The following is a 23013-nucleotide window of genomic DNA, read 5'->3' as shown; positions in this document are numbered from 1 at the left end:
AAAAAAAAAAAAGAAAAGGAAATAGGCTAAAGAATACAAACATATTCTGAGAAAGTAATATGTTTGTATGTATGGCCTCTCTTGTACTATTTTGTACATGATTTGGGGCCTTGCCAGGATGACTATCTGAGCCCTCTTAAACAAAATGAAGAGAGAAAAACATGGGGCCCTTTTGTATCCACTCCACAGTAAAATCAGATAGGCAAATTCATAACGTACACTGGAAAGTGGACAGAATGCACTTTCCAGCAGCGTGTAATCTGTTACAAACATACGCAGCAGTTTAACTGCTAGATAAATGCCCATTCAGTAACAGAGCCTCCGAAGTATGACACAGGTTAGCACAGGCTTTAAAGAGCCAGCAGAATAGGAACACATTCTATAAGTCAGATTTTATTCCATTAGAGTGGCCCTAGGAATGCCAGGGTTCACTTCATGCCATTCAGATGGGCAATATTTACAGGACTTCGATATTGTATAGATGATCTTGACAGCTTATATTCTGCAGGAGGTAAAGAAAGAATGACAACTCAGCTACTTAATTATGACCACTTGGGGAACCATGGGAATTGGCTTGGGAGCTGGAGATAAAATAGTTTAGATAAAATAAAATGTGATCATTGGTGTAGGAATAAAATATGCTCTATACATTTCTCTTCATGTGTAACAAATTTAAACACTTAAAATAACTTTGTAATTCCTTTTTAAAAGCCTACAGTTCAAATTTTAAATTAAATCGTCTAGCTAGGATAGAATCACTTTAATTTCTTTTGGAGAATTTTCATTAAGACCAGAAATACTCACTTAAAAGTGCTGTGCCACAAGTCTAACACAGCCAGCATTGTAGGGTTCATGGCATTCAAATGATCCCTAATATAACTCCTTGTAGATAAAAAAGATTTCCTCCATGGTTTTGGCAGAATTTCCAATCTAGAAAAAAGTCAAAACAAAATTTAATTCTTTTCCTTAAAATGTAAAAGAAACCATTCTTACAGTCAATGTATATTCATAATAATAACAGAATCACTTTAATAAATAACATGCTCCAAAGTATATAAACATTGGGTGACGAGAAAGGCAACATATAAGGGCTTCATTATGCACTGTATTTCATTTATTAATCAATACAATATTACTGTTTTAAAACAAAATGCCTATGAATGGTTGAAGCAAAATGCCTTGTTATTTGTAAACTTTTATTCAAATAATTTTTAAATAAAATATATAAAAGTCCTACTCTTCCTAGATTAATATGAACTTGTATCTTTAAAATTAGTAAGAATAGACTTGAAGTTTAGCTGCACAAGATATTGTTGTGTTCTCTGCCTACTTAATATCCTCTAGGAGAAACAACAGTCAGCAATCTTTCACATCTACTTCAAAAGATTCTATACTCATTTCAGGAGGGTCACCTATGAGAACCAACTCAAAGGTAATGGTTAATTTTAATTCAGTTTTTCAGTTATGGCTATACTACCTGTATAACGATAAAAGATTATTTTTTATTTTTCCCTAAGAAAAGTTATTTTCCACAGAAATTATGTAGATATTGTTACAAGCCTTCCCCTACTCCCAGCCTCAGTCACTATGAGAAACAACTTGGGGCACTCTGAAGGCTATCAAAGAAAAGAGTTAAGCTTTAAAAAAAGTTAAGTTATAAATCTACATTCCAGTCTTCAGTTTATTCATGAGATGCATGCCTAAATGTTAATTCTTTTATAGGCAAAAATTATATGAAGTGGCTTTTCTTATTATGTGTTCTATTTTTTAATACATGTAATGAAATATATTTTATACATACATACTTTCTACAATGCTTCCAATTTGGGGGGGGCATGCAAATTACTATCCAGCACTTTTTTTTTCTTACATTGTAAATAAGCTAGGAGCTGTGGTGATATAAAAATATATAGGTCAAGGCCCCCCTGTCAAGGTACCTACACTTCAATGATCTATGAGCTTTGGCAGCATAGTAGTAAGGAGTTGTGCTGCCAACCCAAAGGCAGGCAGTTTGAATCCATCAACCACACCATACGAGACAGACAGATAATCTCCTCCCATGTGACTTACAGTCTCTGAAAACTTGCTTCAGCGTCTGCTGTGAGTCAGTTCCAACTTAACAGCACATACCAATGTGTCCATGTCTATGTGTCTGTCTACCCAGCAATTTCAACAAGTAATATGTCACAGCTTAAGAACATTAAAATATAAAACAGTCCCAGAAAACAAATTATATGAAGTTAGTTTAGTGTAAAAAAATTTATAAGACTTTTCTCTTCAATACAGTTACCTTACTTGAAAGCAAAAAGCACAGCAACTGACAGTAGTTCTAGTAGAAAGATCCTACTAAAAGAATTGCTTAATCTAGGACATCCCACCTGAATTTCAGAAACATCTCAGGAACAGGTTTGAGGCCGTGAACACCAATGAGCAAAGACCAGATGAGTTGTGGGAGGGTATCAAGACTATCATCACCCGGGAACAGTGCAAAAGGTCATTACAAAGAGAGAGGAGGAAGAAAAGACCAAAATGGACGTCAGAATAGACTCTGAATATTGCACTGGAGTGCAGAGAAGCTAAAGCAGAAGGAAGAGTTCAAGATACTAAGGAGCTGAACAGAAGATTTCAAAAGGCAGCGCAGGAATACAAAATAAAATATTACATCGAAATGTGCAAGGAGCTGGAGTCAGAAAATCAAAAGGGCCAAACTTGCTCAGCATTTCTTAAGCTCAAGGAACTGAAGAACAAATTCAAACCTTGAGTTGCTATAATTAAGGATGCTTTCGGCAAAAAATTAAATGATGCAGAAAGTATTAAAGAAGATGGAAGGAGTATACAGAGTCACTGTATCAACAGGAATATGAGCAACAGCCTATGGTGATGAAGGAAGAAGTTCAAACTGCTTTGAAGGAATTAGCAAAAAAATAAGGCCCCAGGAACAGATGGGAAACCAACTGACATGTTTCATCTAATTGATGCTGCCCTGGATGTGCTCACCAAGTTGTGCCAAGAAATCTGGAAGACAACCACTTGGCCAACTGACTAGAAGAGATCTATATCTGTTCCCATTCCAAAGAAAGGTGACCCAACAGAGTGTGGAAATTATAGAACAATATCAATGATTTCACACACAAGCAAGATTCTACTGAAGATTATCCAAAAACGACTGGAACAGCACGTCAGCAGAGAACTGCCTGAAGTGCAGGCTGGGTTTACAAGAGGTCATGGTACTAGGGATATTGTAGCTAATGTTAGATGGATCTTGGCTGAAAGCAGGGAGTACTAGAGGAATGTTTATCTGTGTTTCATTGACTATGCAAAGGTTTTTGACTGCGCAGATCATAACAAACTGTGGTTGACTCTGAAAAGAATGGGAATCCCAGAACACTTGATCGAGCTAATGCAAAACCTATACTTGGACCAAGAGGCAGTTGTCAGGACATAGCAAGGAAACACTGCATGGTTCAAAATTGGGAGGGATGTATACCAGGGATGTGACCTGTCTCCATATCTTTTCAACCTGTATGCAGAGCCGATTATCCAGGAAGCTGGGCTCTATGAGGAGAAATGTGGTGTCAGGATTGGTGGAAGATCTATCAAGATGACACAACCCTGCTTGCTGAAACTGAGGAGGACCTAAAGTGCTTGCTGCAGAGGGTCAAGGACTGCAGCCTTAAATATGGATTAAGGCTCAATATCAAGAAGACAAAGATTCTCACCACTGGACCAATTGGCAGCATCAGGATGGATGGTGAAGAGATTGAGATTGTTCACAGCTTTAGTTTGCTTGGCTCCACAGTCAACACTCTTGGCACCAGCAACCAGGAAATTAAAAGACATATTTTGATGGGAAAGTCTGATGCTAGGGACTTCTCCAAAGTACTGAAGAGCAATGGTGTCTCTGTGGAGACTAAGGTGTGTCTGATACAGGCCATGGTCTTTGTAATTACTTGTTATGCATCAGAGAGTTGGACAGTGACTAGGGAGGATAGAAGGAGAATTGATGCCTTTGAGCTGTGGTGTTGGAGAAGAGTAATGAGGGTATCATGGACTGCCAAGAAAACAAACAGATTCATCCTGGAAAGGGTTAAACTGGGAGACTCCCTGGAGGCAAGGATTCTGAGGCTTCGTCTGACATACTTTGATCATGTTGTAAGGAGAGACTGGTCCTTGGAGAGAGGCATCATGCTTGGGAGGGTGGAGGGCAGGCACAGAAGGGGTAGGCCTTCTATGAGGCGGATTAATTCAGTGACTGGGGAAATCGGGATAGGTGTATCGGAGACAGTGCGATTGGCACAGGACAGAACAGAGTTTAGTGCTGTTGTACATAGGGTCGATATGAGTTGTAAGTGACTTGATGGCACATAACAACAACAACAACAAGCATCCACTTGTTTATCTTGATTCTTCTATGCCAATGTAGTAGTCTTTTATGTTATTTCTGAATTTCTAATCTATTAAGGCAGTAAATGATTTGTTTTGCACCTGCTGAAATTGTTGGCTGCATTTACCATAATTTAAAGATTTGCCAATGATGTACAGTTTAATGGTTAAAATTGCTGTGGTTGGTTGCATTATAAGACACAGAACTGTCCTACCTCACGTGAAAGAAATCTTTTATATGGTTTTATAAACCAAACTCATCTACTTAGGCATTTAGTTTACAAATTTTGAATTCTATTTATTGAAGCATAACATACTGTGCTTTTCACTTATACTTCGATTCATGCCTTGTAAATAACTTGTATGGGTTGTGGATTAAATTCCAAATAAAACCTTGTAATGCCAATGAAATGGATTCCAATAAAAAAAATAAAACAGTCAGAATAATCCACTCTTAATATTTATATAATATCTATGTATTGCAGATACATGGCAAAATTCAACTAGTGCATAGGTACACACAGACATAGAGACACCTGAGAGAAATGGCTATGTAATGAGTATCTTAAAGAAGGCTGATCACTTACTCCGCACGATGAGGGGGGAGTTCATCTGTCTTCTTATCTTCTTCTTTCTCTCTAGGATCTTTTAAAACAAAATCAACTACAAGAAAATGGAAAGGCTCTTATAAGTAACTTTATCAGTGATATTTCCATTGAAAATTGGAAAAGAAAACTATGAACTTTTGGTTTGGGGGTGTTTTATAAGGCACAAGCTGTGATTTTGTGGATGGAAAAAGACTTACATAGTCACATTCTTGAAGGAAGGGTCCATTTTGAAGGAAGAGATTATGTTTTATGTAACTAATGCCTTACAAAGTAGACACTCAAATATCTTGAGAGACTGAAATGACATTTTTATCATATTCTTCAGTTCTCTCCTTTGTTGAGGATATGTATCATCAATGTACTGCACTAGGCACTGAACTAACAAAACAGCCATCAAAGAAATCAGTGAAAGATAATGCATATCAAAGAGTTTCCAACAGAGGAAATCACTTCTAACACAAATACTATTTTCTCTTTAGTTAAAATGAATATCCCAGTTAGAAAATAGAGAATTATCAATGTACCGATGGATTTTTTCACACTAAGAAGATAATCTTCTCTCACTTCTTCAGATAGTGTGTGTATGCTGTCAGAGAGGACCTTCAGATGTTTGGGGACTAAATTCAACACATGTTCTAGCCAAGAGTCTTCCATTGGGGCTATATGGTCTGTATCAATTCCATGGTGAATATAATAGTAGTATCTCTACACAAAGGAGACAGAGGACATAAAGAAAATTTATTAATAAAATAAGGTTTGCTGAACATCAAACTACTATGCAAAATTAGTTTTACTAAAGGATTTATCATGAAGTAGGTAAAGGTGTTTAGAATCTATTTAGGGATTGTAGGAGATCTGTTAAATTAGGAAAAAAAGATATTTCATAAAAATTAAAGCTCTTATCCTCAATTCACAACTATTCTGAAAAATAAATGACTACTAGCCATGCATGTGATATACTTAACATGTTAATGATGAATCAGTGTTATTTGAGATTTATAAATGAGTGGAAATTGGTATGTTCACTTCAGTCATTTTAGTAGGTCTTACCAGGCTGCAACAAATTCTTATACATAAATTACAGAAATAATATTGAATGCTATACTTTTAAAACTTGAAAAAAATTTCATATTTTTTCAAAAAAATTTTTAATTGACCTATTTCATATTATAATGGCTCCAGTTGCAATTATATATATTCAAAGAACATTCATCTCAAAACAGCATTGTTTCTATAATAATGAAAATCTTAAATCTATTTTCAATTATAATGTCAATGTATTTTTACAAAATAATGTACTTTCTTACATAAAAAATATAAAATATTCAAATACTTCCAAACCATAAGTTGCTGTTTACATTTAAAAGGAATTCTAAGGGAGCTCTGGTGGCCTAGTGGCAAGAAGTTGCACTGCAATCCCAAAGGTACACAGTTCAAATCCACCAGACGCTCTGCTGGAGAAGGAGGGGCAACCTCCGTCTGTACCAGCCAGATCTGATTTGAGGATACACACCAAAAAAAAAAAACCCACAATTTTTTTAAAACTAATTCTATATATGTCAATAGTTAAAAAATCACTCTCTCTAAAGTAAGCTTTGTAAAGCATGCCATATAAAAATTAAAATAATCTCTGATAAAAAGTAAAACATGTAAAAGTTAAAGATTACAGAGACCATTTTTAACCTAGGGAGCATGTGGACTTAAGTCATCAGTGTGGTATCAGGTGGCTAAAGAAAGAACAGTTTCCTCCATTAATGAAATAAAACAATTCAATGTTTCTGCTTTCGGTGCTGTGAAGGCGCAGGAGTCATAGCAATCCTGTGAACAACAGACTGGAACCTTGCTTCTGTCTTCTAACACCCTCACGGTCTCTGTCATGCTCAAGTCCACTGCTGCAATCACTGAGTAAATCAATTTAGTTGAGGGTCTTCCTCTCTTTTGCTGACCTTTAACAGCATGATGTGATTTTTTCCCCCCAAAGACTGGTCCCTCCTGACAAAATGCCCCAAGTATTTGAGATAAAGTTTCACCACCTTTGCCTCTTTAGAAGCATTTCCTCTAAGATACACTTGTTTTTTTTTCTTTTGGTGGATGTGGGATATTCAATACTCTTTGCCAATACCACTATTCAAAGCCATCAATTCTTCTTTAGTCTTTCTTATTCACTTTCCTATTCCATGAAGCCTGTGCATTTACTCCTATGGCTACAGAAAAGAGCAGGGAATAATCTCAAAAGAATAAAATATGTGCAAGAATTTTCTTTCATCTCAAATTTCCTTACACCAACAAAAGGAACAGCCTCTTACCAGAATGTCTTTCTCTATTGCAGAAGTGGCCTTGGAAATTGCCATTTCACTGGGACTTGTATCTAAGACATCATCTTGTTGCCTAAGGAAACAATAAACATATGTGTATCACAGGCAGCTCTTTCAATCACTTGCTATGCTACTGAGAGTTAGACACTGAGCAAGGATGAAAGAAAAATTCCAGCCTTAGAACCATGGTGTTGGTGTACTGAGTATCCCATGGAATGCTGCTTGGAGACAAGGATGAGTAAACTTTGCCTCACATACTTCGGGCATGTTGTTAGGAGAGGCTATTCACTGGAGAGGGACACCATGCTACGGAAGGTGGAAGGATGGTGAAAGTGAGGAAGACCGTCAATCAAGTGAACTGAGACTACAGCAATGAGCTCAAGTGTGTCAGAGACTGTGGGGATGGCACAGTATAAAACAGGGTTCACAGCGTTGCTAAGAGTAACACTCAACTGGAGAGCACCTAACAACAACATCACAGTTAGAATATAAGACAATAGATAAAAACTTAAGTTTTTTTAATGTCTTATAAGACATCAGGACAGTTTTATATGAAAACAAAAGAAAAAATAACTCTTTAACATTCTATAAATAGTGTACATATCTGTTAGATATCATAGATTGTATAGCATTGGGAAAGTCTGCTGTCAGGGACCTCTCCAAAGTCCTGAAGAGCAATAATGACTATTTAAGACTATGGTGTGCCTGACTGAAGCCACAGTCTTTCCAATCACCTGTTATGTATGTGAGAACTGGATAATGAATAAGGATATAGGAGAATAATTGAAGCATTTGAGTTGTGGTGGTGTTGGAGAATAGTGTTTAATATCCCATGGACTTCCAAAAGAACAGACAGATATATCTTGGAGAAAGTGCAACCAGAGTGTTTCTTGGAGGGAAAGAGGGTGAAGCTTCATCTCACATATATAGGACATGTTGTTAAGAAAGTCTGTTCCTTAGAAAAAAGACATCCTTAATGGAAAGGTGGAGGGTGAGTAAAGGAGAAGATGACCCTCAAAGAGACAGACATTGATCTGCAGCAGTGGCCTCAACTGTATTGAGGATGAGGATGTTGCGGGATAGGAGAGATTTCAGATCTGTTGTTCACTGGGTCACTATGAGTAGTACTCAATTCAACAGCACCTAACAATAACAGTGTTCAAAGAGAGTTCTGGGAGGAGGCCCAAAGGCTGCACTGGTCTGGTGATTCAAATCCACCAACAGCTCTGAGGGAAGATGATGGAGAATTTCTTCCCATGAGATTTAGAGCCTCAGAAAAGTTTATAAGGTCAGCCATGTGTCGGTTCCAAATCAAAAGCAAAGAGATTTGTTTTGAGTTTGAACTGTTAATTTAATATTATACATCCATAATTATAATTTAGTTTCTAGATGTTATAAAAGTATTTTTATCATGAGAAAACAAAGTTATTAAGGTCATACATACCATAATGGAAGAATCTAAACCCAGATTTCCTGATTCATAGAGTGCAATACTGTTGTATCTCTTTTCAGTACAAATATTCTTAAGATAAGCTTTTTTTCCCAGTTAAAATAAAAAATCTTTGTGGTCTCTAATTACTTTATTCAACAATGCTAAACTTAAGTATTCTAAGACCCCATTATAACAATAATACATGGGGCAGAAAAACACAATAATTTTTAAGCTTTGAAATACATTTTAAAAATATGTAAATTTAAATGCTAAGAAAACAATCAAAAAGATGAAAAAGATATTTGATATATTTTAAAAGAAATAAAAGGGAATTGAGAAAATCCAACTTAATAAAATGTAGGAAAAGAAGTAAGGGGTAAAGGTAATATATAGAAAACAAAATAAATTGGTAGAAGTTAGGTGTACACATAAAAGAAATGCAAACAAATATGAATGGGATTAAGCATGCTATAAAATCACAAAAACACAAAATCTGGATTTTAATAATTCCATCTATCTTTTTGTTATAAAAGGAAACTGCAAAGAAAGCCATAAAACAGTAAAAAATATACATTTGTTTCTCTTAGTCCAACAAAGAAAATCCAAAAAGCTTTCCAGAACAATTCCAAGATGTATAATAATATGTTACAAAGGTTATTTTCAATGCATAGCTTTTAAAATCAAGAAACTGAATGTTGTTGTTGTTTCGTACTGTAAAGTTGCATGTGACTCATAGTGACCCTATGCACAACAGCTCTGAACCCTGCTCTATTCTGTGCCAACTTTATTGTCTCTGACACACTCACCCCCATTTCTTCAGTCACTGAATTAATACATCTTATCAAGGGTCTTCCTCTCTTGTGCTGTCCCTCCACCCTTCCAAGCATGATGTCCCTCTTCAAGGACTGGTCCATCCTTGCAACATGCCCAAACAAAGTATGTCTGAAGGAACTTCAGAATCCTTGCCTCCAATGAGCAGCCTGGTCTTACTTTCTCTGGAATGAATTTGTTTGTTCTAACAGTACATGGTATTCAATGTTCTTCTCCAACACCACAATTCAAAGGCATCAATTCTTATATCATCCCTAGTTATTGCTCAGTTTTCTGACACAAAGTAGGTAATTGCAAAGACTATCGCCTGGATCAGGTGTTGTCAGTCTGTCTCCAGACTGACTTCATTGTTCTTCAATATGCTGGAGAGGTCTCTGGCAGCAGACTTTCCCAATGCAATTCCTCTTTTGATTTTCTGGCTGCAGGTACCAAGAATGTTGATTGTGGAGCCAAGCAAACTAAAGCTGTTAACAATCTCAATCTCTTCATCATCGATCATGGTGCTACCAATCAGCCCAGTGGTTTTCTTGATATTGAGCTTCAATCCATATTGAAGGCTACAGTCCTTGACCTTCTACAGCAAGTGCTTCATGTCCTCTTCAGTATCAGCAAGCAAGGTTGTGGTATCTGCATAACATAGGTTGTTGACAAGTCTTCCTCCAATCCTGATGTCACATTCCTCCTCATAGAGCCCAGCCTTCCAGATGATCCTTTCCACATGTTGTTGTTGTTATGTGCCATCGAGTCGTTTGCGACTCATAGCGACCCTATGTACAACAGCCCTAAACCATGCTCTATCCTGTGCCAATCTCATTGCCCCTGACAAACCCATCCTGAATACCCCAGTCACTGAATCAATCCACTTCCTGCACTGTCCCTCCACTCTACCCAGCATGATGGCCCTCTCTAAAGACCTGTCTCTCCTTACAACATGTCCAAAGTATGTCAGACGAAGCCCCAGAATCCTTGCCTCCAAGGAGGAGCCTGCTTTGATCCTCTCTACGATGAATCTGTTTGTTTCCTTGGCAGTCCATGGTACATTCAATACTCTTCTCCAGCACCACAGCTCAAAGGCATCAATTCTCCTTCTATCCTCCCTAGTCATTGTCCAACTCTCTGATGCATAACAAGTGATTGCAAAAACCACGGCCTGTATCAGGCAGACCTTAGTCTCCAGAGAGACACTGTTGCTCTTGAGTATTTTGGAGAGGTCCCTAACCACAGACTTTCCCATCGCAATACGTTTTTTTATTTCCTGGCTACTGGTGCCAAGAGTGTTGACCGTGGAGCCGAGCAAACTGAAGCTGTAAACAATCTCAATCTCTTCACCATCCATCCTGATGCTACCGATTGGTGGAGTGATGAGAATTTTTGTCTTAACATTGAGCCTCAGTCAATATTGAAGGCTGCAGTCCTTGACCCTCTGCAGGAAGTGCATGAGGTCCTCCTCAGTTTCAGCGAGCAAGGTTGTGTCATCTGCATAACGCAGATTGTTGATAGATCTTCCACCAATCCTAACGCCACGCCTCTCCGCATAGAGCCCCGCCTCTCGGATAATCTGCTCTGCATACAGGTTGAAAAGGTATGGAGACAGGACACATCCCTGATGTACACCCTTCCCAATTTTGAACCATGCAGTGTTGCCCTGCTCTGTTCTGATGATTGCCTCTTGGTCCAAGTATAGGTTTCGCATTAGCACGATTAAATGTTCTGGGATTCCCATTCTTCTCAGAGTCAGCCACAGTTTGTTATGATCCACGCAGTCAAATGCCTTTGCATAATCAATGAAACACACATAGACATTCTTCTGGTATTCTCTGCTTTCAGCTAAGATCCATCTAACATCAGCTACAATATCCCTAGTACCACGACCCCTTCTAAACCCAGCCTGGACTTCTGGCCGTTCTCTGCTGATGTACTGTTCCAGTCGTTTTTGGATAATCTTCAGTAGAATCTTGCTTGCATGTGAAATCAATGATATTGTTCTGTAGGTTCCACAGTCAGTTGGGTCGCCCTTCTTTGGGATGGGAACAAATGTTGACCTCTTCCAGTCAGTTGGCCAAGTGGTTGTTCTCCAGATTTCTTGGCATAACTTGGTGAGCACATCCACGGCAGCATCTGTTAGCTGAAATATGTCAATTGGTATATCATCTATTCCGGGGGCCTTATTTTTTGCTATTTCCTTCCACATACATACTGAAAATATAAGTGGAAAGATACTGTAATTAGCTAAAACCTGATGACATGGCTGCTCTGTAGGGTGGGAGCATTAGAATTTTATGATCTCATGGGAAAGTTTCCTTAGACCTCATGAGGAATTCAACTTGTCTTCCCTTCATGAACTAGAAACCAAGATCAACTCTATCTAGGTGGTTGTTGTCAGCTGATACTGAAGGTTGTCTTCTTCTCTTTTGCTCACCCTCTACCTGTTTCATCATGAGGGCTTTGTCCAAGGATTGGACTCTCCTGTCAACATGACCAAAGTAAGTGAGAAGAAGCTTTACCACTGTTGCCTCTAAAAGCACCCAGTTACCTCTTGTCCAAGACAGATTTGTTTGTATTTTTGGTAGTCTGTGCAACAGGATACATAGGAAAGAACTGGAAATACCATGGCTTGGACCAGGCATACCTTAATCTTTAAACCGTTATCACTGCTCTTTGGCACCTTAACAAGGTCCTTTACAGCAGATTTTCCCAATGTGATATCTTGATTTCTTGTCTGCTGTTAGCATGGTGTTTACTGTCAATCCAAGTAAAATGAAATGACTGATAACTTCAATCTTTTCTCCATATATCACAATGTTGTCCATATAAATCTTCCTTATTTTTCTGCAAGCTAGTTTTTGTCTTCTGAATAACACAGTGGTTGATAAGTCTTCCTCCAATCCTGATGCCATATGCTTCTTCATAGAGTCCGGCTTCTTAAATTGTTTGCTTAGCACATAATCTGAATAGGAATGTAAAAAGGATACTTCACTGACAAACATCTTTCCTGACTTTAAATCAAGCAGTGTTCCCATGATCTGCTCATACAACAGTTTTCTGGTCTTGGTCTATCCAAATTGTCTAGGATTCCCAATTTTTTCCAACTTTTCCAATAATTTGTTACAATTTATTAGCATAGCTAATAAAACACAAGTAAACATCTTCTTGGTCTTCTCTGCCTTTATTCAATATGCATTTGACAATAGCAATGATATTCCTTGTTCCATGACCTCTTCAGAATCTAACTTGAATTTCTGGAGGTTCCCTACAAATATGCTTTCCAGGTCATTTTTAAATAATCCTCAGTAAGTTTTCATTGTATGTGATATTAATTATGTAATTTGATGATTTCTACATTCTGCTGGATCACATTTTTTAATGGGCACAAATAGGGATCTCTTCCAGTCAGTTGGCCAGGTAGCTCTTTCCAAACTTCTTGGCATAGAGTAGTGAACACAAACAGGGCTACATTTGTTTGCTGAAACATCTCACTTTGCATTCCATCAATTCTTACAACATGTTGTTGTTTTTGTTTTTTGGGGTATTTTTTTTCCCAATGCCTTCAATGCAGCTTGAATTATCTTCCTTATTATTAGTTCTTGATCAAGTGCTACTTACTGAATTGGTTCAGTGTGTCTATCAATTACTTTTTATACAGAGACCCTGAATATGCTGTTTCCTTTATCTTTCAATATTTCCCCTATAGAATCTGTCAGTAGTGTAATTCTAGCCTTGAATTTGTTCTTCCGTTATTGAACTTATGAAATCCTGAACATGTTCTCCCCTTTTGATTTTCTAACTCCCATTTTTTGCACATTTCATTATATTACTTTGGACTGCCTTTCTAAGTTGTCCTTGGAAATTTTCTGTTCAATTCTTAATTTGCATTTCTTCCCTTTGTTCTGGCTTCCTTATAAAGCAAGTTTTATAATCTCTTCTGGCATTTATTTTGTTCTTTTATTTCTTATCTGTCTTTGTAGTGATCTCTCGCTTTCTTCACAAATGATGTCATTCTACAACTTGTTTAGTCTTTGGTTATTAGTGTTCAATGCATCAAATCTGTTCTTGTTTTTTAAATTCATGTAGGATAGTTGAATATGGGTTCTTGTGGACTTGTTTTCATTTTCTTCTTTTAGTTTGGACTTGCAGATGAGTAACTGATGATCTGTTTCACAGTCACTCCCCCTGGCCTTGTTTTGACTGCTATAATTCAGCTTCTCCAGTAACTTTTTTCACAAATATAGCAAATCTGATTCCTATGTAGTACATCAGGTGAGGTCCATGTGCATAGTCACTATTTGCAATGAGTAAATCATTCACTACACAAAATTCTGTAATTTCATCTCCAGACTTATCTTTGTTACTCAAGCCATTTTATCCTACTACTAACCCTTATTCTTCTATAAAATTTATTTTATATTGGTTCACATACAAAATTAGTATACATTGTGTTTCACAATTTCCTTCATTCACACTGTGCTTTATAAAATGAATCACCATTGAACTAAGCCCACCATTACCCCATTTTTTTCAAGTCTCTACCATATTTTTCCCAGGATAACTAGTAAAATGTGTAAAGGAGTTCAAGGGAGTATGGTGTGGGAGAACATGGGTGAGGGTAGGCAGGGAGGAAATCACGTGTTCACACAATTTGAGGATGGAGAGAGGAGGTAAAGGAAATAAGAAAGACCACAAATATCTCTTATTATACACACACACGGGGGGGGGGGAGAGAGAGAGTGAGTGAGTCAGAGTCTCAATTGGCATCCCTGCAAGATAGACATCTAGCCAATTAAGTACCATAACACAGGAACACTATGTGCTGTTTATCCTGAAGGCTGGGCTCTATGAGGAGAAATATGGGGTCAAGATTGGTGGACGGTTTATCAACAATCTGCGTTATGCGGATGACACAACCCTGCTTGCTGAAACTGAGGAGGACCTGAAGCGTCTGCTGCAGATTGTCAAGGACTGCAGCCTCCAATATGGATTGAGGCTCAATGTCAAGAAGACAAAGATTCTCACCACTGGACCAATTGGCAGCTTCAGGATGGATGGTGAAGAGATTGAGATTGTACACAGCTTTAGTTTGCTTGGCTCCACAGTCAACAGTCTTGGCACCAGCAGCCAGGAAATTAAAAGGCGCATTGCCATGGGAAAGTCTGCTGTTAGGGACCTCTCCAAAGTACTGAAGAGCAATGGTGTCTCTCTGGAGACTAAGGTGCATCTGATACAGGCCATGGTCTTCGCAATCACTTGATATTCATCAGAGAGTTGGACAATGACCAAGGAGGATAGAAGGAGAACTGATGTCTTTGAGCTGTGGTGCTGGAGAAGAGTACTGAGAATACCATGGACTGCTAGGAAAACAAACAGATTTGTCCTGGAAAGGGTTAAACCGGCTGGCTCCTTGGAGGCAAGGATTCTGAGGCTCCGTCTAACATACTTTGGACATGTTGTGAGGAGAGACAGGTCCTTGGAGAAGGACATCATGCTTGGGAGGGTGGATGGACAGCACAGGAGAGGAAGGCCCTCTATGAGGTGGATTGATTCAGTGACTGGGATAATTGGGATGGGGGTGTCAGAGACAGTGTGATTGGCACAGGACAGAGCGGAGTTTAGGGCTGTTGTACATAGGGTTGCTATGAGTCGCAAGCGACTCAACGGCACATAACAACGACAACAACAACAAAATGAAACTCCATTTGTTCTCCATAAATAGCAGCTTGTGCCCTTCTGAAAGGCATCGGACTTTGAGGAGAACACTAAATAACTAGCACACAAAGATGTAAGAAAACCTGGCAAAGGGGAACTAGTGACTCGCTTTCGCACTGCTCCCCATGAGCCATCCTAGGCCGCAGGCAGGCCAAGCACTGGCTCTGCTCACACTGCTGCTGGCCATTCGTCTCAGTCCTTTTTCTGCACAAGGACAGCCACCACTCCATAAAAGTCACCATATCACCTGAACAGACAAGCAAAACAAAAACCTGCCCTACATTTTCTATGTCAGCTGTAAGCAAAAAAGACTCATAAATTCTATTCTTTCACCCCACATTAAGTATTAACATTGATACCTTTATAGTCCACAATGTTTAAAAGTGGGACACACTTAATAGGGCGATGCTCAATTTATCTTTCATCCTTTATTTATACTCTCATCTCATTTCAAAAGGTATTGAGGCATCTGTAGAGATGCATAGAATCCTTATATTTTCAGATAAAAAGTTTCCACGAGTGCCAAGTAGGATAACCCATATTGGTTAGCTTGCAAAACTTACATAATAACATTAACAAGGGCGCTTCTAAAGTTTTCTCGTTCTTTATGTAAAGCTTTGCCTCTCGATTTGGAAGTAGATGGTCCAGCATAACTATCAGTTTGGTCCGGCACTTTGCTTTTTTTTCCAAAGCTCTCCATGTATTCAGCTTAAATTTAAAAAGTACAAGTTAGTTCATTTAAAAAGAACCCATTTACATGCCTAAAATAAAATGATAAAGCACCTGTTAAGGAAGATTTACATGTTTTCAGTTCACAAGTAACTGTAAGTGCATTTTACATTTTTCTACAATTAATTAACAGATGTATATTTTATGGTATCTTACTTGAATTCTCTATTTAAAAATATGTACTTAATTTATCTTAAACATGGGTTAATGTACTAATAAATACAAAAGCATAAAATATGTTTAAATAATACCATCTGAAGAGGAACAATATTGAAATTGTAATAACAAAATGCAGAACTACTTAAGAACATTTAAAGAAGTTAATACTAATCTATTTATATTGAATGTAACCAATTTGGTAGGATATTAATATTAAATTATAATCTCTTAGATTTAAATGTAATCTGTTAGTGAAAGCTGTTAATATTAAATGTAATCAATTTGATGGATGGACAATCTCCTCTCAGGCAATTAAACTGCCTCTGAAAACCCACTGAAGAGTCAGCTATGGGTTGGTTCCAACTCAGCTACACACAGTAACAGCAATATAGTTAATAAAAGGTAAAATAATTTCTAAAAATTAGAGTGACTAATTTGAAAGCTTGAATGAATGCATTCTGGAAAAACACTCCTGAGATATAGCAGAGTCACGTTCTGATTAAAGTAAATCTATGTTTTATTTTAAACATAAAAATTCCTAAAATAGCAGCTTACATAGCAATTACTATAGCCTGAAAAACAGAAAATATTTGGGAAAACTTTTTCTACAAATATTATTTAAATACTAAAATTTTATTACTTTTTTTTCTTTAGAAAATTTCTGTGAATCTGAATATTGAGGCTCTTACCATAGGACTGTTCATTTTTAACTCTGAACTGTTCTGGAACTTGTTCATTCTGGCTTAATTTCAAATGGAAAGACGGTGCCGCCTGCTGCCACTGGGGTTTTGTACTCACCTAAAATACAACAATGCAAAAGCAATAACGGAATATCAGAAGAACTTTTGTCATGAAATCAACAACGTTAAGTTTTTGCATCATGATGGAAAGTAGGCCTAAACACTCTTATTCAAGCCCATGAATGGCCGTCGCTTGTGACATTTTGGAGACATTGCCAATGGCCTTGCCTGGTTTGATGAGAATGCCTGTTATCCAGGAATTCGGCGTTCACCACAGAGAGTCCACTCACAGCCAAGTATTGGCAAGTATTTCTTAAACCTCCACTGTAATGAAAGGTACCCTCTGCCAGTCTCCATTGTTACTGAGTTCCCTCTGCATTCCAGCTCCTACAATTCTTCCTACTGTTCTCTTGGATTTATGCTCCACAGATTGCCTTGAAAAATCACAAATATATTTCATCATCTGACAAAAACAAAAATAAACCCATTATCTAATTAACACTGATTTACAGTGACCCTATAGACTGACTAGAACTGCCCCCAAAGAGATTTTAAGAATGAACGATTTCTAGAAGTAGATTACTACTCTCTCTCCCTTCAAGTGGCTGGTAGTTTAAAATGCTGGCCTTCCAAAGGCAGCCTAGTCCTTTAACAATTGCACGCCCTGTTGGCTCACTGTTGTCCATCACAGACTTTAAATTAACCAAATGTGGATTTTCTTTAAATCCTACCTATTCTTTTTTTTTATGGTGAGAAAAATTTATTACATTTAGAATTAGCCTGCTGGACTCAGTTTAGATGATCCCAATTTTGTTGGCAACATCCAAAGCATCATTATCAGGAGCAAGTCGAACATAGGCCTTCTTCTCTCCATCAGGCCTAATCAAAGTGTTGACCTTAGTCACATCAATGTCATAGAGCTTCTTTACAGTGTGTTTAATTTGGTGCCTATTGGCCTTGACATCCACAATGAACACAAGTGTGCTGTTATCTTCTATCTTCTTCATAGCTGACTCAGTGGTCAGAGGAAATTTGATGATGGCATAGTGGTCAAGCTTGTTTCTCCTGGGAGCGCTCTTCCGGGGGTATTTGGGCTGCCGTCGAAGTCTCAGCGTCTTAGGTCGCCAGAACATGGGTGACATGCGGATTTTCTTTTTTTTTTTGGCTGTGGACGTCCTTCAGGACTGCCTTCTTGGCTTTCAATGCTTTTGCTTTGGCTTCAGTTTTGGGAGGGGCAGGGATTTCCTTCTTGACTTTCGGCGCAATCTTTGTAGAAAGCTAAATCCTACCTATTCTTAACACTAACAATTCCATTTTCGTTTGTGCATTCCTGAGATGGCAGTGTATCATCTATTTTATTTGTCTTCGCATACCCATGAAGATGGGCCAAAGGAAATGCTAACCTTTTCTTTTATAATCAGTTGACTTTGAGCCCTGTCTCACATCTTCTCAGCCTCAGCCCTGATTCTGGTTACTGTGAACTATCTTACGCTGGCTCCAACTCATGATGGGGTGGAGAAAGGCATTTCACCTCAAAACTATGTATTTTTCCTTGTTTCATGGATTTTCTCGAATGCCATAGCCTGGAACTTTAGAGGCACTCCACTGTACACATGCACACACACACATACAAGTAAGTCACCAGACTGGGTGGGGTTAACTCTCTCAAGAACTCTCAACCAGTGACCATCTCAGGTGGATAATTGTAGAAAATGCTTTAGAAAGCACTTCTTGGAAGAGCATGGCAGGGTACGACAGTTGCCTAGGGTGGAGGATATCTTGATAGCATAGGCTTCTATTGGCTTCTCACCAGCTCAGTTTTATTCTCTCCAAATTCCTGAGTCCTGCTTCTTCATGTCAGTTCCCAAATAAACCACCTAAACTCTCAGTTTTTTAAGAATAGAGGGTTAAAAACACCTTTAAAAGTCTTTCTGTTTTCCATTTGCCCTTCCAATCTTCCACTTTCATCTTGTTCCATGCGCCTTTAAAGATTCATGGGAGTACTATGAGTGAGTTTTTTTGTTTTTTTTAAAAAAGGCCCATATATGCCTTGGAGAGGTGCAGCCAGAGTTTTCCTTGGAGGCAAAGATGATAATGCTTCATCGCACATACTTTGGGCATGTTGCTGGGAGAGGCTATTCCTTGGAGAGGGACATCATGCTTGGGAAGATGGAATGTCGGCAAAAGAGAGATAGATCTCCAACCAGGTGGACTGACATAGTCATTGCAGCAATGGGCTTGAGTGTATCAGAGATTGTGAGGATGGTACAGGATAGGACAGGGTTCAGATCTCTTGTTCTTAGGTTTCTGTATGTCCTAGTCAACTCGATGGCACCTAACAACAACAAACTGACTTTAAATTCACCCTTGATTTTTATTACAGAGATCATCTCTTAAAGCACGAAGGTCTATAATAAAAATCATTCTAGGTCTTAACTTCTGTGAGAATATTTTATCCTACTGCAATCCTGAACACTGAGACAAATACAGTTTCTGCCAACACAACAAATTTTATAACATAACTCTTAAAAATATTATTTTAAAAAATTTTTAAATATTATTTTCCTTTAAAATATAAAACTCAAAGATAATATTAAACTGCCAAGATACAGGTAAAGGTGATCATAAAATCAGGTTTCTAATCAACCAACCAAAATATTTTAGATGATTATGTTTCAGTGATAAGAAGTGATTATTCATCTATGCCACTGAATATTCAATAAGTAAATTTAAAGCAATAATTCCAAAACTGTACATAATTAAGACAAAAACTAGTGATAATTTTCTCTTCATTTTTAAGCCTGACAAATCTTCAAAGAAAAAATGTTTATTCCATTCAAGGTGGCCTAGTGGTATGAAACTGCACTACAATCCCAAAGGCATGCAGTTCGAATCCAAGAGCTGCTCCATGGGAGAGGGATGGGCAATCTCCTTTTGTGAGATTAGCTGCCTCTGAAAGCCTGGAGGAAGGGTCAGCTATGGGTCAGTTCCAACTCTATGGTACTCAACAAAGATTTTAAGATAGATTTTGCAGAACTAGTGAAAATATCTTATGGAACATTTCTTAGGACTTAGTGTGACAATATAACACAACCTAAAAATAAATTTTCATATAAAGGCTGATTTTAAACTTTAATATCATTGATCTAGGAATTTCCACTCACATTATCTTCATTTTCAATTATCAGGAATTATCTCTATAAAGCAACACAAATTCAGTTTTATACCTCATTCTGATATCTATACTATATTTGAAAACAAATATTATTTTTATTATTTAAACTTTTAGGAGTTATAAGAATAAATCTCAATGGTATTAATTAAATATTTATTTCTATAACTATTGATGGTAAGATATATTACAATAAAATCTAACTTGTCTAGAACTTTATCATTGGAAATTATTTACTCACTACCTCTTTCAGAACAATAATAATTTAAAATCATAATTAATGAAAAAATATGCCAAGATCCAAAGAATTTTCTGTGTAAAGCATTTCAATGGCAGGACTGTTACGTGTTTTTATATCATGACGTCAACTCTCTTCTCCTTTTCAAACTTGGAAACTGAGGCTCAGTGATCTGAGTGACTTTCTTAAAGTCATAGAGTCCCTTAACAAAGCCCATTTTTCTGACTCCGCCAATTATATATACTTTCTGCTAGGCCTCTTGGCAATTTTTCAAAAAATTTTAAAGGCAATTATTTTAAAACATTTGAGCATACTCAAATATTTTATACATAGTTGAAAAATCCCAATCTAGCCTTAGTTCATTAAAACTGTTTATTTTCTGTAAGACATGAACCTCCCAGAATTTCTTCATTAGAAAAGAACAATACAGCACAGGATTCAAAAGCAGAAATTCAGTAATTTCTTCTCAACTCTAAAAAATAATTAACAATATTTTTAAGGAGCAAAACTGGAATAAGAGTATAGAGGTAAATTACCGAAGGCAACTGTGGTAAAATTCTTTCTGGTGCTTTGTGTTTTTCTTTGCTGGGTGCTTTATCCTGTATGAAAAAATACAAAAAATAAACTGCTTATTTATTCTACTAAAGATCAAGCAAATCTGACAATGTCTACCGTTGTTGTTATGTGCTGTTGAGTCACCTGTGACTCACAGAAACCCTGTCTATGTACAGAAGCTCTGAAGCCTACCCTGCCCTGAGCTAGTCTCACTGATGCTGACACACTTGCCCCAATCCCCAATTCCCCCATTACTGTATCAATCTATCTCATCTGGGATATTCCTCTCCTATGCTCTCCCTCCACCCTTCCAAGCATGATGTCCTTCTCCAAGGACCAGTCCCTCCTGGCCACATGTCCAAAGCATGTCTACTGTAAAACTCATTTTATCTAAAATAGTCAAAAGTATATACTTTACTATTTATAATATTTACTGTTTATCTTCAAATGGTTCTCTTTATAGGAAGACAATAAAGGAAATAATACTTGGCAATACTTGTCAAAAAGCCTTATAATTGTGTCAATTCTTTTATCTACCATTTCTTCTTCTGAGAGTTAAAGAAACACTGTATTCAAGTTAATGCACTTTCTAGTTGCCATAAATAATGTTTCAACTTTTAACAGTGACATCCAGGAAAAAGTACCTCTGTCAGATTTGCATTAGACTATAACTCTAAAGTAGAAATTTCATCTCAGTAAAAGGAAGCATGGATAAGAATGATTCATCAATCCATAAAACTGATTATCTGGGCTTTGCTTCAGTTATCAATTTTCTCTTATCTCCAAATCAACCCCTTTTGCCTTCCTGTGTAATATGTGACTGAACTCTAGAAGTTTCTCTGCTTGGCTAATCAGCATAACCACACTGGTGGCCCCACAGTAATCAAAAGGTTGGCAGTTGACCTGCTTTTCTGGAAAGATATGACAGCCTGTTCTCATAAACATTTACAGCCCCAGAATCCTTTGGATGCTATTTTAAAGATTAAGATGTGTAACCCAAGCCCAGGTATTTACAACTGCTTTAAATGCATGTGAAAGTTGGGCAATGAATAAGGAAGGTCAAAGGAGAACTGATGCCTTTGAACTGTCATGCTGGTGAAGAATATTGAATATTGACTATCTACAGTTAAGGAAAAAATCTTAAACAAATCTGTCTTGGAAAAAGTGATGCCAAAGGGCACCTTAGAAGTAAGGATGGTGACACTTTGTTCGATGTATTTTGGACATGTTAACAGGACAAGCCAATTACCACACAAGGGCATGATGCTTGGGAAAGTGGAGGACCAGCAAGGGAGAATAAGACCCTCAATGAATTATATTGGCACTGGCTGCAACAGGGGGCATAAACACAGCAGAGATAAAGAAATGGTCAGGACTGGGCAGGACTTCATTCTGTCATATATGAGGTCTCTATAAGATGGAGACAATTCAATGGCACCTAACAACAACAACATAAGGTCACTGAGTTAGAGTCCACTTGATGGCAGTAAGTTTTCTGATTTTAAAATAATATTAAGTAGGAAAAACTTTCTTTCAAGTTTCAGTGCATCTTATTTCTTACTGTTATGGTGTGGCTGTGAGCAGTCCTTGTCTTGAATGAGGTGGACAACTCTTGGGCAACGGTACGTGGTTAACCCAGTGGCAGACACTTTCCAGAACTATAACATGGACAAAAGCTAACTGACTCACATCAGAATTCATATAAACATAGGACAATCTGTTGGGTCCTATCTTTTCAAGGGTGTGTGTGTGTGTGTGTGTGTGTGTGTATTCTATATTAAGAATTGAATGTGTTTGTATGCATGTATATTGGATATTTTTATCAACTACTTTTAATTATCCTAACATAGTCACCAAATATACATCAATATCTCCCTATGAAAATACCTTTCTTCAAGATCAAGACAAAGAATGTTTTCTTTTTCTCTCTCTTTCTTTTTATTTTAATTTTCTCTTACATTCAACTACGGATGGCCCCCAGCCCCTATCATTTGAATATACACAGCACTTTCCTGGCACGTGTTAGAAAATCAGATTTTTTTTTAAATTTAGTTTGTTTTATTTTTCATTTCAATGAACATCTACAGAGATTTTGGAATTCCATTCATTCATTGTTGCACCCTTCTCCCTGCACAAACCCCCCCCCCGTTT

The 23013-nt window shown here is 37.5% G+C and overlaps 1 protein-coding gene across 1 annotated transcript in view; it reads right to left on the bottom strand.

Annotated features, from left to right (window-relative positions):
- DNAH7 (dynein, axonemal, heavy chain 7) overlaps positions 1-23013 on the bottom strand; it is a 308525-nt gene that overhangs the window by 265844 nt on the left and 19668 nt on the right. Inside the window, exons 4-10 of the mRNA XM_006878928.1 lie at positions 20844-20906; positions 16847-16955; positions 15833-15977; positions 7298-7379; positions 5516-5696; positions 4971-5046; positions 805-930 (exon numbers count right to left, since the gene is read on the bottom strand). Coding sequence (XP_006878990.1) covers positions 805-930; positions 4971-5046; positions 5516-5696; positions 7298-7379; positions 15833-15977; positions 16847-16955; positions 20844-20906 — 782 coding nt within the window. The remainder of the gene's footprint in view (positions 1-804; positions 931-4970; positions 5047-5515; positions 5697-7297; positions 7380-15832; positions 15978-16846; positions 16956-20843; positions 20907-23013) is intronic.

The sequence above is a fragment of the Elephantulus edwardii genome, unplaced genomic scaffold (genome assembly GCF_000299155.1).
Source record: "Elephantulus edwardii isolate Elephantulus edwardi_28Jun2011 unplaced genomic scaffold, EleEdw1.0 scaffold00001, whole genome shotgun sequence".
Classification (NCBI taxonomy): Eukaryota; Metazoa; Chordata; class Mammalia; order Macroscelidea; family Macroscelididae; genus Elephantulus; species Elephantulus edwardii.
This window is presented reverse-complemented; position numbering and strand designations above follow the sequence as displayed.